The sequence below is a fragment of the Aquarana catesbeiana genome, linkage group LG03 (assembly GCF_042186555.1).
Source record: "Aquarana catesbeiana isolate 2022-GZ linkage group LG03, ASM4218655v1, whole genome shotgun sequence".
In the NCBI taxonomy this organism is placed as follows: Eukaryota; Metazoa; Chordata; class Amphibia; order Anura; family Ranidae; genus Aquarana; species Aquarana catesbeiana.
This window is the reverse complement of record NC_133326.1, coordinates 606143881-606156834: the sequence shown is the minus strand read 5'-3', so window position 1 is coordinate 606156834 and position 12954 is coordinate 606143881. Positions and strand designations below refer to the sequence as shown.

The 12954-nt window shown below is 43.5% G+C and overlaps 1 protein-coding gene across 1 annotated transcript in view; it reads left to right on the top strand.

Moving 5' to 3' along the window:
• Positions 1-3459: 3459 nt before the first annotated feature.
• The window catches only part of ELMOD3 (ELMO domain containing 3), a 46190-nt gene continuing 36695 nt past the window's right edge, over positions 3460-12954 (top strand). The window contains exons 1-2 of the mRNA XM_073622193.1: positions 3460-3650; positions 9961-10198. Coding sequence (XP_073478294.1) covers positions 10187-10198 — 12 coding nt within the window. The 5' untranslated portion in view covers positions 3460-3650; positions 9961-10186. The remainder of the gene's footprint in view (positions 3651-9960; positions 10199-12954) is intronic.

The window sequence follows — 12954 nt, the reverse complement described above, 5'->3', positions numbered from 1 at the left end:
CTTGTGGTCATCCAGTCATCTATGAATGTGAGGCATTTTTCTAGTCTCTGGTAGTGGTCTTTTTGATCGGTGATACAAAAGTAGAGTTGGGTGTCATCGGGGATGCGAAGTAGAATTGAAGTCATGTGACTGCACTGGATTCTGCAAAAATAAATGTGGAAAGGCTGGGATTGTTTCATTTTGAGGCATAAGGCTGAAATTAGCTCACATTAATGATTGCAGGGAAGAATTTACGTATTATGCTGGACTTACGCTTTAAGGCCAGCCCTACGCGGTCCGAATCTCGGCTGGTTCAGCAGGAACCGGCAGCGATTTGAACTAATAGTGGGCAGGCTGAATGTACCAAGATGATCGATCAACTTGGGTATAGCCAGTGTGCTGGATTTGGATTCTTTTCCGATTATATTGCTATAGCCACTAGCAATCAGTCTCTCCTGGCGGGGACTGCTGACGGGGCAGACAATGGGGGAATCTCTTTGCAACCCATTTATGGCTGCCTTAGTCCATCCCCTTTATATTGTAGTTTATTGCATTCCTTCTAGTTTGGAGGATACTGGGAAATGAAATGAAGACGGTTGAGGCGATTCAGACAGCTGTGCAAAACTGCAGTACAATGTGCTTTGTCGGGCTGCACTGTATACCCCATAGCAATGAATGGTCATTTTTTTTGGTCTAATTTATAACTAGGTACAGGAAAAGCTGCTCCAAATGCAAATAAAATGAATGTACAATGCACTTTTGGTTTGTTTTTAAGGGCCAGTTCACACCACAAAAACACACTCCAGATCCGTTCCTTCATGCGCGTTTTTAATGCGTTCCGGATGCATTCCAGGTGCTTTTTTTTCTTACACTGTACTAGGTTCCAGTGTGTTTTTTATGCGTTTTATTGCAGAAAAAATGCAGCATGTTCTACTTTTTTTTTTTTTTTCTTGAACTGAAAAGCCCTGGAACTGACTGCACTTGTGTGAACTATGCCATAGGAAACCATATAACCTACTTTCCATGCGTTTTTGATGCAGAGCAAAAACACACTGGACTGCATGTGGTGTGAACTGGCCCTTGGTCCTTGTTAGATCCCTGTTAACAAGCACTCCAGTCTGTTCAGCTATCAGGCACTCTCACACCATGTCGCTGATGCTTGGTGTTTGGCCCACTGCTGCCACATGGGAGCAGGGAGAGTGTCCGCACCAATCGGAAATCCAACCAGAGCTTACACATACATACGTTAAGCCAAGGTGTTGTGGGTTGTGTTGCTTCCAAATAACAATGGGCTTGGGTGTGTTAAGATCAAAGCCACCACTGCACACCACCAATCCTAGGCAAAGTGTGTATGTGCAGCTGCCGTGTGCAGTGACGACTTCCTGGTGGGTTCGATCCGAACCCATCGCTACTTCCAGATGTCCTGATTTGCAGGGACCATCCGTAGGCCTTGTTCACACAGGCAATGCATACCCCGTGTAAAGGTTATGATTACCTGCATGGGGATGCACAGGTGTTCTGTGCAGGCAGTCCTAATAATGACCAATGGGATGCAGTAAATGCACAGACAGCTGCTGCTCCCACTCTGTGTGTGTGTCCCCACACTGCTTACGTTCGGGGTGGGGCACCCTCATGAAAGTAAGATTGGGAGCAGTGGCTGTGCCTGTGCAGCTGCTGGGTCCCAATTGACATCAGTGGGGCTGGATGCATCCCAATGTGGGTAAGCACAGCCCTCGCACTGATATTCCTGTGTGAACAAGGCCTTCGTTTGGAATATTTGCCCTCAGGTTTTGAAATGTGATGGACTTTGCAATAAAATGACCATTCTACATGTTAAACATAAAGCTGAACTCCAGGCACAAAAACTAATTGATAATATATTTCTCCATAGCCACAAATGATATAAATCCACTTTGTGCATCAAATACCTTTGCAAACCCCGCTATTACCTTGTAAAAGTAGAAGTTACATAATTGCTGTGCTGCATATTAACAGCAGAGCTGTAGGAGGGGCTCAGAAGACACAGAATACTACATGAGGAGGTCGGGGTCAAGGCCAGTCACCCTGCACAAGGAGAGAGGGCGAGAGTGACGTCCTTTATTATGGGGCGCTCCTGCATAGAGACAAAGTTTCTTTATTGGATTACTGCACAGATCTGGAAGAAATACACAAAGCTCACCAAGATTCAAGAAAGAATACACCTGATGAATGTATTTAGGCAAGATTTTCTGATCCTGGAGTTAGTGTTACTAAACCCAGAACCTGCATTTACTATATCTGGTCTCCCACAGTACACAGAACATGGAAATGCAATCATTTTAGTAAATATAAACTGTTAAATAACTTTTCTCATTGGCAGTATATAGCAGTCTTGTGACTTCTATCAGTGTCTGGTTAAAACTTGTAGGAGTTTTTTTTTTTCATTCTCCCCTGACTTTCCTATGAGGCCCCTTTCACACTGAGGTGCTTCTAAACTGCCAGTAAAACACTGAGCGCTTTTGAAGCGCTTTCCATTCATTTCAATAGAGAGTTTACACAATGCGGCAGATTAACCCTTTAGGTTCCACAGTGAGTATAACAAGCATGCTTTACAGAATGATTTTACTGTTGTGGGTTAAGTAACACTTTAAGATTTACCCTTCCTGTCATCCATAAATGTTTTGTTGCTGTTCTAGCTTTGTGCTTGTTGCATTGCTGAAAGTATTTACATTTTAAAACAATCTACATCTAGTATATTTGGCAATATAGCATGGACTTCTGATGGAGACTACAAATCACATATTTTAGGCATGGTCCACACTTGTCACCATCAACAAACTGGCCATGAACAATACCAGGCAGCCATCCTTGGAGTGCATGTAGATGGGAAGTGGCTGCAAAGAGGCTGCAGGAGATCAGCAATGCAGAGATGCAACAAATGGTGGAAAAAAGGGTGAAAACGGTATATAATTTATGGCTGATTTGAGTGGTTTGGCAAAATAGAAGTCATTTAGTTTTACATCTTTAAACAGTGAGGAGGGAATAGAGACGTGCTCTGCTCTTCTGACATCATTGGATATGTTACTATGGGGACAAGCTGTAATGGGATTCCTGGAGTGCACATCCTGGCTGTATACACCTACACAGCACAGTATATGAACTTACTGCACAGTGTTCCTAATCATAAAAGCAGTATTGTATCTATCCTGTCATATTTAATACTGTCACAGATTACACCTTTCATCATTTCTCACCGAGGTTTTGTTTAAAGAGCCCGTTACAAGATTTGTCCCCACTGCTGGAGACATTTTTGCAGACATCACCCCTTCTCATCAAAAAGTCTCAGGCTTCATCAAAATGGCGACCTCCACTGAAGTGTATTCCTGAGACCGGAGACACAGATTAGGGTAGTGTCAGCTGCTAGTGCTGGCGCTGTAACAGGGGGGCTGCTGGGAAATGTAGTCCGCATCCCGCACACGGCCGTGCCTGAGTGGCTCTGTCGGACTACAATCCCAGGATGCAATGGGCGGCTTGGTTGCCAAGACTCGGGGAAGTTGATGGCCGCTGAGATTGGAGGGAGTAGCGGCGGGGATCTGTATGTGGGGGACACGGAGGAGGCTGGACGTGGGACACCTGCACACTGCTGCACCAACGATGTGATGTGCACCGGGAGAATCGCGGCATAGTCTATTGTATGTATAGGATGCTGTTATACATTGCATGCCAAGTACTACTGCTGCATGACATCATGCCTTACAGTCCTGCAGGTAGGAGATGTCTGTATTCCTGAGATGGGAAGCTTTCATCACTGCAACTCATTTTCTGGGACCCTGATGTGGTGACACAAGAAGAATGGGGTCACCCATAGAGCCTGATTTCCTAGAAATGGGGATCCTCTCTGCACAGTTCATGTCTGAGATTGAAGCCTTTTATCCTGTGTTAGCATTAAAGCGTCAGCTAGAAATGCAACTTCCTTTGCTCCACCCCCTTTACCTTCTTTATAATTAGAGAATATGTATATATATATATATATTTTTTTTTTTACTAAATACCTTTAACCACTTTACCTCTGGAAGATTTACCCCCCTTTATGACCAGGCCATTTTTTTTTGCAATACAGCTCTGCGTTACTTTAACTGACAATTAAAAGTAGAAATTACGTAATCCATTCTCTATATTGGCCTATGCGGACAGCAGAGTTGTGGGAGGGGCTTAGAAGACCCCACCCACTACAGGCTGCCTGGGGAAAACGACATTGGGGGCGGGGACCAGACCAGTCACCCAGCACAAGGAGAGAGGGCAGCAGTGACCGGTCTCTATTACAGGAAGCCATAATAAATAAAGCCAAACTTAGGCCTCTTTCTCACGGGGCGGATCAGTGATGATCTGCCCCGTGAACATCCGCTGGCTCAGCGGGGATCGCTCCGCCGATCCCCACTGAGCAGGAAGATGACAGGTGCATCGCTGCACACTGTGCAGCGACGGACCTGTCAGAGCGCCGCTCTCCCCTATGGGGGATCGGATGATGACGGACCGTAGTGTCCGTCGTCACCCGATCCGATCCGAAAACGGATGGAAAAGTAGGTTTTTCCTCCGTTACACTTTTCGGATTGGAGCGGGTCGGATGTCAGCGGACATGTCACCGCTGACATCCGACGCTCCATAGGGATACATGCATGTCCGTTTTTCATCCGAAAACGGAAGGATGAAAAACGGACATACGGATCCCCCGTGTGAAAGAGGCCTTATCCAAATAAAATTGATGTCCTTTTTTTCCCCACAAATAGAGCTTTTGTTTGGTGGTATTTGATCACCTCTGTGTGTTTTTTTTGTTTGTTTTTTTTTGTGCTATAAACAAAAAAGGACTGATATATATATTTTTTTTTTTAAAAAAACAATATTTTTTACTTTCTGCTATAAAACATATCCAATAAGAAAAAAAATGTAAAAATCAAATTTCTTCATCAGTTTACACCAATATGTATTCTGCTACATATTTTTGGTGAAAAAAATCCCAATAAGAGTATAGTGATTGGTTTGCCTAAAAGTTATAGCGTCTACAAACTATGATATATATATATATATATATATATATATATATATATATATATATATATATATATATATATATATATATATACTGTAATTTTTATCTTTATTTTTTTTTACTAGTAACGATGGAGATCAGTGACTTATAGCAATATTGTGGCGGACATTTGGATGCTGACACTTTTTAGGAACCAGTGACACTAATACAGTGATCAGTGCTAAAAATATGCACTGTTACTGTACTAATGACACTGGCTGGGAAGGGGTTAACATGTAGGGCAATCAAAGGGTTAAATGTGTACCTAGCCAGTGTTTTGATGTACTGTATTTTGTGCTTTTACTAGGGGAATTGATGGATTTTGTTCCCTGCTTTGCAGGGAAAGTATATCTATTACTTCCCCACTGACAGGACAGAGCCCTGTCCTGTGTAAATTCATGATGATCGCTGGGTGTTGGTCAATGTATTACCGCCTGATCAACATCTGCAGTGTTTAATCACAGCATGTCTGGGTTGCCAGGGGCGTGTGCACCCCCTACCCGGAAATGTCAGATCACGTACTAGGTATGTGATCTGGTGCAGCTGAGCCGCTTTGATGCCGTATATCTGTGTTATACAGTCGGCAAGCTGTTAACGAATGCTGAACTCTGGGCATAAAAATCTTCATTTAAATTTCTCAATAGCCACAAAGGATAAAAATCCACTTTCTGTGCATCAAATGCCTTTACAAACCCAGATATTACCTATAAAAGTAGTGGTGACATCATCGCTAATCTGTACTTAGCCTGTGCAGAAAACAGAGCTGTAGGAGGGGCCCATCAGGCTCCACCCACTACAGGCTGCCTGCAGAAATCTACAGGAGGGGGCGGAGACAAGACCAGTCACCCTGCACAAGGAGAGAGAGCAGCAGTGACTGGTCTTTATTACAGGAAGTTCCTACACAGAGGTAAAGTTTCACACTGGATTACTGCACAGATCTGGAAGAAATGCACAAAGTACACCAAGATTTAATAAAACACACAATTCTTGTATGTAGATATTATTTGCTTATCTGTATTTCAGATTTAAGTTGGTGCCCCCCCACTTCCAGATTCCTCACATACGGTAGTTACATAGTAGGTGAGGTTGAAAAAAGACACAAGTCCATCCTATGTGTGTGATTATATGTCAGTATTACATTGTATATCCCTGTATGTTGTGGCCGTTCAGGTGCTTATCTAATAGTTTCTTGAAATTATCAATGCCCCCGCTGAGACCACCACCTGTGGAAGGGAATTCCACATCCTTGCTGCTCTTACAGTAAAGAACCCTCTTTGTAGTTTAAGGTTAAACCTCTTTTCTTCTAATTTTAATGAGTGGCCACGAGTCTTGTTTTATCCCTATTGTGGGGTCACCAGTACAGTATTTGTAAATTGAAATCATATCCCCTCTCAAGCGTCTCTTCTCCAGAGAGAATAAGTTCAGTGATTGCAACCTTTCCTCATAACTAAGATCCTCCAGACCCTTTATTAGCTTTGTTGCCCTTCTTTGTACTCGCTCCATTTCCAGTACATCCTTCCTGAGGACTGGTGCCCAGAACTGGGAAGATGTATCCATCACCCGCAGCATCCTGAGATTTACACTCACCGGCCACTTTATTAGGTACACCTTGCTAGTACAGGGTTGGACCCCTTTTGCCTTCAGAACTGCCTCAATGCTTCGTGACATAAATTCAACAAGGTGTTGGAAACATTCTTTAGAGATTTTGGTCCATATTGACATGATGGCATCCCACAGTTGCTGCAGATTTGTCGGCTGCACATCCATGATGCAAATCTCCCGTTCCACCACATCCCAAAGGTTCTCTATTGAATTGAGATCTGGTGACTGTGGAGACCATTGGAGTACAGTGACCTCATTGTCATGTTCAAGAAACCAGTGGTGAGATGATTAGATCTTTGTGACATGGTGCATTATCCTGCTGGAAGGAGCCATCAGAAGATGTGTACACTGTAGTCATAAAGGGATACATATGGTCAGCAGCAATACTCAGGTAGGTCGTGTCGGTTAAACAATGCTCAGTTGGTACCAAGGGGCCCAAAGTGTGCCAAGAAAATATCCCCCACACCATTACACCACCCCCAGCCTTAACCAATGATACAAGACAGGATGGATCCATGATTTCATTTACAAAAGTTTTATTGTCATACAAACCAACAGTACAGGTTTACAGTAGAGTATTATAGCATATAATATACAAAGCAAATCAGGGCCCAGAGGCCGTATCCAGCATAATGGAAGCAGGAGTTGCGATCCCATGTAAACTCTAATGAAAAAGTTCTAGGAACCAGTTGATCCAGAACCCGGGCCATGCCTGGCTGCTTGTAAACCTGTAATATGAGTGTACAGTACACAACAGTAGAACCTGAAATTTAACATCCTCGAGAAAAGAAAAAGTTGACTGAAAAGAAAGAGGTGATAAAGGAGTAGAAAAGGTGAAAGAGTAGAACAAAAAGAGAAGGGGGGTAGAGGATGAAGAGAGAGAGGAAGAGGGTAGGGGGGTCCACGGGGTGTGAGCTGGAGGAGTCCTATATTGATAGTAATGCTGCCTCAAATCTTGAAGGGTGGTGATATGCAATCCAAGGTTGCCAGAGCTTGAGAAACTTGTCATGCGGATCAGAAAGAACAGCCGTCAGTTTCTCGTTAACCATGACATCATTCAGGCGGTTTTTGACGGCCTCAAAGCTGAGTGTAGGGGTTTTCCATGCTCTCGCAATCGTCAATCTAGTTGCAGTAAAGAGATGTTGGGCTAGTTGCCATTCCAGACGTAGTAATTCAACAATAGGCTTACCAAGGAGAGCTTCATAAGGGCCCTGTTTAAGATTAATCTGAAACAGGTTGCCAAGAAGGGTGTATACCCTGACCCACAGTCTGCATGCCCGCGGGCATGACCACCAAATATGTGCCATGGAGCCCTCCTGGGAGCATCCCCTAAAACAAAGCGGGGAATAAGTTGGAATAAAGCGAGCCAATCTTGCTGGAGTGTAGTACCACCTGTACAATACTTTATAGGCATTTTCCAAAATTAAGACATTACGTGATGGATCCGTGATTTCATGTTGTTTATGCCAAAGTCTGACCCTACCATCTGAATGTCTCAGCTGAAATCGAGACTCATCAGACCAGGCAACGTTTTTCCAATCTTCTATTATCCAATTTGGGTGAGTCTGTGCGAATTGTAGCCTCAGTTTCCTGTTCTTAGCTGACAGGAGTGGCACCGGGTGTGGTCTTCTGCTGCTGTAGCCCATCTGTTTCGAGGTTTGATGTGTTGTGCATTCGGAGATGGTATTCTGTATACCTTGGTTGTATCGAGTGGTTATTTGAGTCACTGTTGCCTTTCTATCATCTCAAACCAGTCTGCCCATTCTACTCTGGCCTCAACAAGGTATTTTCATCCACACAACTGCCACTCACTGGATATTTTCTCTTTTTTAGATGATTCTCTGTAAACTCCAGAGATGGTTGTGCATGAAAATCCCAGTAGATCAGCAGTTTTTTTTTGTTTTTTGTAAATATATTTTTATTGAGGTTTTCATCATAGCAATTTGTAGACATTTACAAAAGAGAAAGAGAAAAAAAGAAACACAATTAGCAACATGGAAATATACAGTTTACTTAAAGTTTACTTAAATCACTTCAGAAACATTACAGCGTTAAGTGCATTACAGTCCAATCTATAACTGACTGATGGGCAGAAGTGGTATACACTCCGCTCCTTCACCGCTCCGAAGATGCTGCTAGCAGGACTTTTTTTCCCGTCCTGCTAGTGCACCGCTCCAGTGTGAAAGCGCTCGGGGCTTTCACACTGGAATCAAAGCAGCGGCACTTTCGGGTCGGTTTGCAGGCGCTATTATTAGCGCAATAGAGCCTGCAAACCGCCCCAGTGTGAAAGGGCCCTTACAGGAACAGTTGAGAAGATCACCTCCTGCTTTTGTACTTTTGTATTCTCTACTCGGTTTGAATTGACCTGGTCCATAACATTAATCGGACGATTATTGCATTCCAGCGTTTGACCTCAGTAACAGATGGGTGCTTTTAGCGACCGTAGCGAACGGTATTATGTAAACCGCAGTAAGCCCTCGTTCACACCAGTGCGATTTGTCATGCAATTTGACAGTTCCAAATCGCATGATGAGTTGCACTCCATTGCCGGTAATGAAACTGTTTAAATCGCCGCGACTTTGAAAAAGGTTCCTGCACTACTTTTTTTCAAAGCCGCACTGATGTGAATTGGGGCTAAAACAATAAGACGCCCCCAGCACTCCATTGCAAGCCTATGCGCTCTTATACATACCTCCCAACATTTTTAGATGGGAATGAGGGACACCTACTAGAAAACGTATGTAGGCATAGGACACGCCCCCGACACACCCCCTTAAAGGAGAATTAACCAAAAAAAGGTTAATTAAATCAACAAGGGTATTTTTTTTACCACTACTATTCCTTTATATTGGCTTTTAAAATGTACAGAAGCAGCAATTTAGAAATTGGATGAAAGGTTTAGCACTGGGAAACACTTTTTGAATGATAAATAGTGCATTTTACATACAACTATATAGATCAGACCGGAATGAGGGACAGAGGGACATTGCTCCAAATCTGGGACAGTCCCTCGAAATCAGGGACAGTTGCGTATATTAGTGCAATGTCACATCAGTCAAGTAAACCAATGTTTCAGGGTCACATAGTGACTTGACATTGTGCTCATAAACAAGTGTCTATGTTTGTAACAGAGTGCTGGTGACATCTCATTGTTCTACTCTGGTTCATAACATGTTTACTGCCGGTAAGATGAACAGGAAATATTTGAACTATGGAAAATGTTGATTGGGTGCATTGCATTACCTATAATGTATTAGGTGTTTGGTGAATTTTTGGGGGGAAAAAAGTGTTTTTTGTTTTTTCTTTCCAATCAGCTTCCACATGACACCTGAAGAGATCCCTAACGAAGACTGTTAAATCATGGAGCTCGGAAGCACCTGCACTATCTCAAGCACAGAACTATTTTGCACTACTCAGCTAGAGGCCTTATTCCAAGATGCTGGACAAGATGGGTCATGCTAGGCTTGACTGCCACCCAGAGAAGATAGTGAACGCTGGAAAATAGACTTTCTATACCACCCCCCCCTCTGACATCTAAGCATGGCAAGTGAGGTATGGCAAACCCCAAACTTTGTTATCCTCAGCAAGCCTCAGGGTGCATTTCTCTATCTTCTGGGCTACTCTTTACTTGATGAAGGGTCGATTTTCAAGGAAACGTTCATGCAAATATTTGTGCGAAAATTCTCAGTACATTTGATGACTTGACAAATGCCTTTCAGAAGTCCTTCAAAATTTATTTTGCTTTTAAAGTAGAAGTCCACCCTCACACTTAAATCCCTGCATCTACAGACATCCGCGATCTAACATTAATCTATTTAGCCCTGTAAAGAAGAAATCAGCATACATACCTTTTTTGAAGCCGCTCCAACCCGATCCCATGCTGAGCTGTCAGGAGGCGGGTGCAGAGGACACAGCCAACAACGGAAGCCCCATAGTAACGCTATGGGTGACGTCACTTCCCATTCATTTCACAGCCGTTGTCGGCTGTGTCCTCTGCAGAGCTTCCGCTGCTGGAGACCGGACCAGATCAGCTTCAAAAAAGGTATTTATACTGATTTCTTCTTTACAGGGCTAGATAGATTAGTGTTAGATCGTGGGTGTCTGTAGATGCAGGGATTTTAGTGTTAGGCTCAGTGGCGGCAGGTGCTCAGTATTTTGGAGGGGGGGTGTGACGGCAAACCAACGACAACCCTCCCACGGGAGATGGATGGGAATGCGGGTATCCCACCCACGGGAGATTGACGGGAATGCAGCAATTCCCGCCCCCCCACGGGTGAAGGACAGGAATGCAGCGATTCCCCCCCCCCCTGCGTGGGAGATGCAGCGGCAATCAGAGGCTTACCTTATAATGCAATGCTCTGTGCCTAAGTGATATGAGTAGGTTCTAGTAATGTCATGTGGAGTCATAGGGGGTTTACCTAAGCCTATACAAATACTGGTCTGTTTGTATTTGCATAGAATATGTCGTGGGCAGAAATTGGGCTTTGTGAGTCATTAACAGTAGTATTACCTTCAGGCTCGGGTCCTTTATAGTGCATAATTATTAGATGACATTGCTAACTACAAATGTGCTGGAAACATTTACTGTCCCCATCAAGCTCATAGTCCACTAGTATATAATATAATATATATAAATATTTTTTTCAGAAACTTTGCAATATGATAGTCTTTATTGTAAACATGGTTTAAAATGCATGAATACCTGTTGACGTGTTTCAGCCATACATAGCCTTAATCCTATATATTTATAGGAATAAGGGGCTAAATGTAGGCATTTTAAACCATGTTTACAATAAAGACTATGACATCATAAAATTCTTGAACGAGTGGCGGCTTCCTTATATCTAGATTTGATTGCTTACAGGAGCTTCAGCCGTAGCACCAACTTTAGCTTGCATAGGCATTTGTTGAGTACAGTGATTTTGTTTCATTCACTTAATGCACTGGTACTTATGTGCACAGAGTCAGGTTGCACATCACACTGCAGCACTGTTTAACAAGACAGTCCTCATACGTTGTTGTGTTTCAAATGCTTCTTTAGGCATTGACATACTTCCTTAGACCCAGTCATGGAGATTTACTTAAACTGGAGCACTCAGAATCTGGAGCAGCTGTGTATGGTAGCCAATCGGCTTCTAACTTCAGCTTGCTCATTTAAAGAGGTTGTAAACCTCCATTGGTAAGTTGTACCTATAGGTAAGCCTATAATAAGGCTTACCTATAGGTACTGTAAATCTCTCCTAAACATTCGCTGTTTAGGAGATATTTTTCCTGTACACTGCGCCGATGATGTCATTGGCGCATGCGCTGTGAAGAAGCAGCTGCCTGTCCCATTTCTTCAATAGCAAGTGCTGTGACTGGTGGCTCCCACACGCATGTGATGTCACGCAACTCTGGCCAGTCACAGAACTGGAGTCTGCGGCCCCGGAACGAAGACGGGCGAACATGGATGCAGCCTGCAGAGGGGACTGCGCGGGCTTCGTTTACAGGTAAGTGTCACATAATATGCTAGTATGCGATGCATACTAGCACATTATGCTTTTACTTTGCAGGAGGGAAAAAAAGGAAGTAAAACTCATCAGGGTTTACTTAAGCTTTAACAATAAAACCTGGAAGCTGATTGATTTCTATGTAGAGCTGCACCAGAATATGCACTTCTCCAGTTTTAGTAAATCTCCCCCCTAGCCACTTCCCGACCGCCGCACGACTATATACGTCCTAAGTTTGAACGGGGATATCGTTGTTATGGCAGCAGCTAGCTGCCATAACCCCGGTATCCCCGTTTTCGTGCGGCGGCCGGCTTTCAGATAAAAGTGGTCCCTGCGGCGGATTCTCCGCGAGATCACTTTTATCGGTGGCGGGAGAGGGGCCCCCTCCCGCCGCGATCCGGTGCCCTCCGCCGCTTACCGGAGCCGTCGGTAGCAGCGGAGGCGATCGCGTCCTCTTCCGTGGTTTGTCTGGAGACAAGTGAGGCCAAGATGGCGCTCACTCGTCTCCATGACACTGCTGGGCAGAAGCGACGTCAAAACGTCACTTCCGTCCACGCCTCTTAAAGGCATATTTTTTCAAATGTCATTTTTCTAAATGACTTTTTTTTTTTTTTTTTATTGCATTTTAGTGTAAATATTAGATCTGAGGTCTTTTTGACCCCAGATCTCATATTTAAGAGGTCCTGCCATGCTTTTTTCTATTACAAGGGATGTTTACATTCCTTGTAATAGGAATAAAAGTGACACAATTTTTTTTTTTTTTAAACAGTGTAAAAATAAATAAAATATTGTAAAATAAATAATAAAAATAAAAAAAAA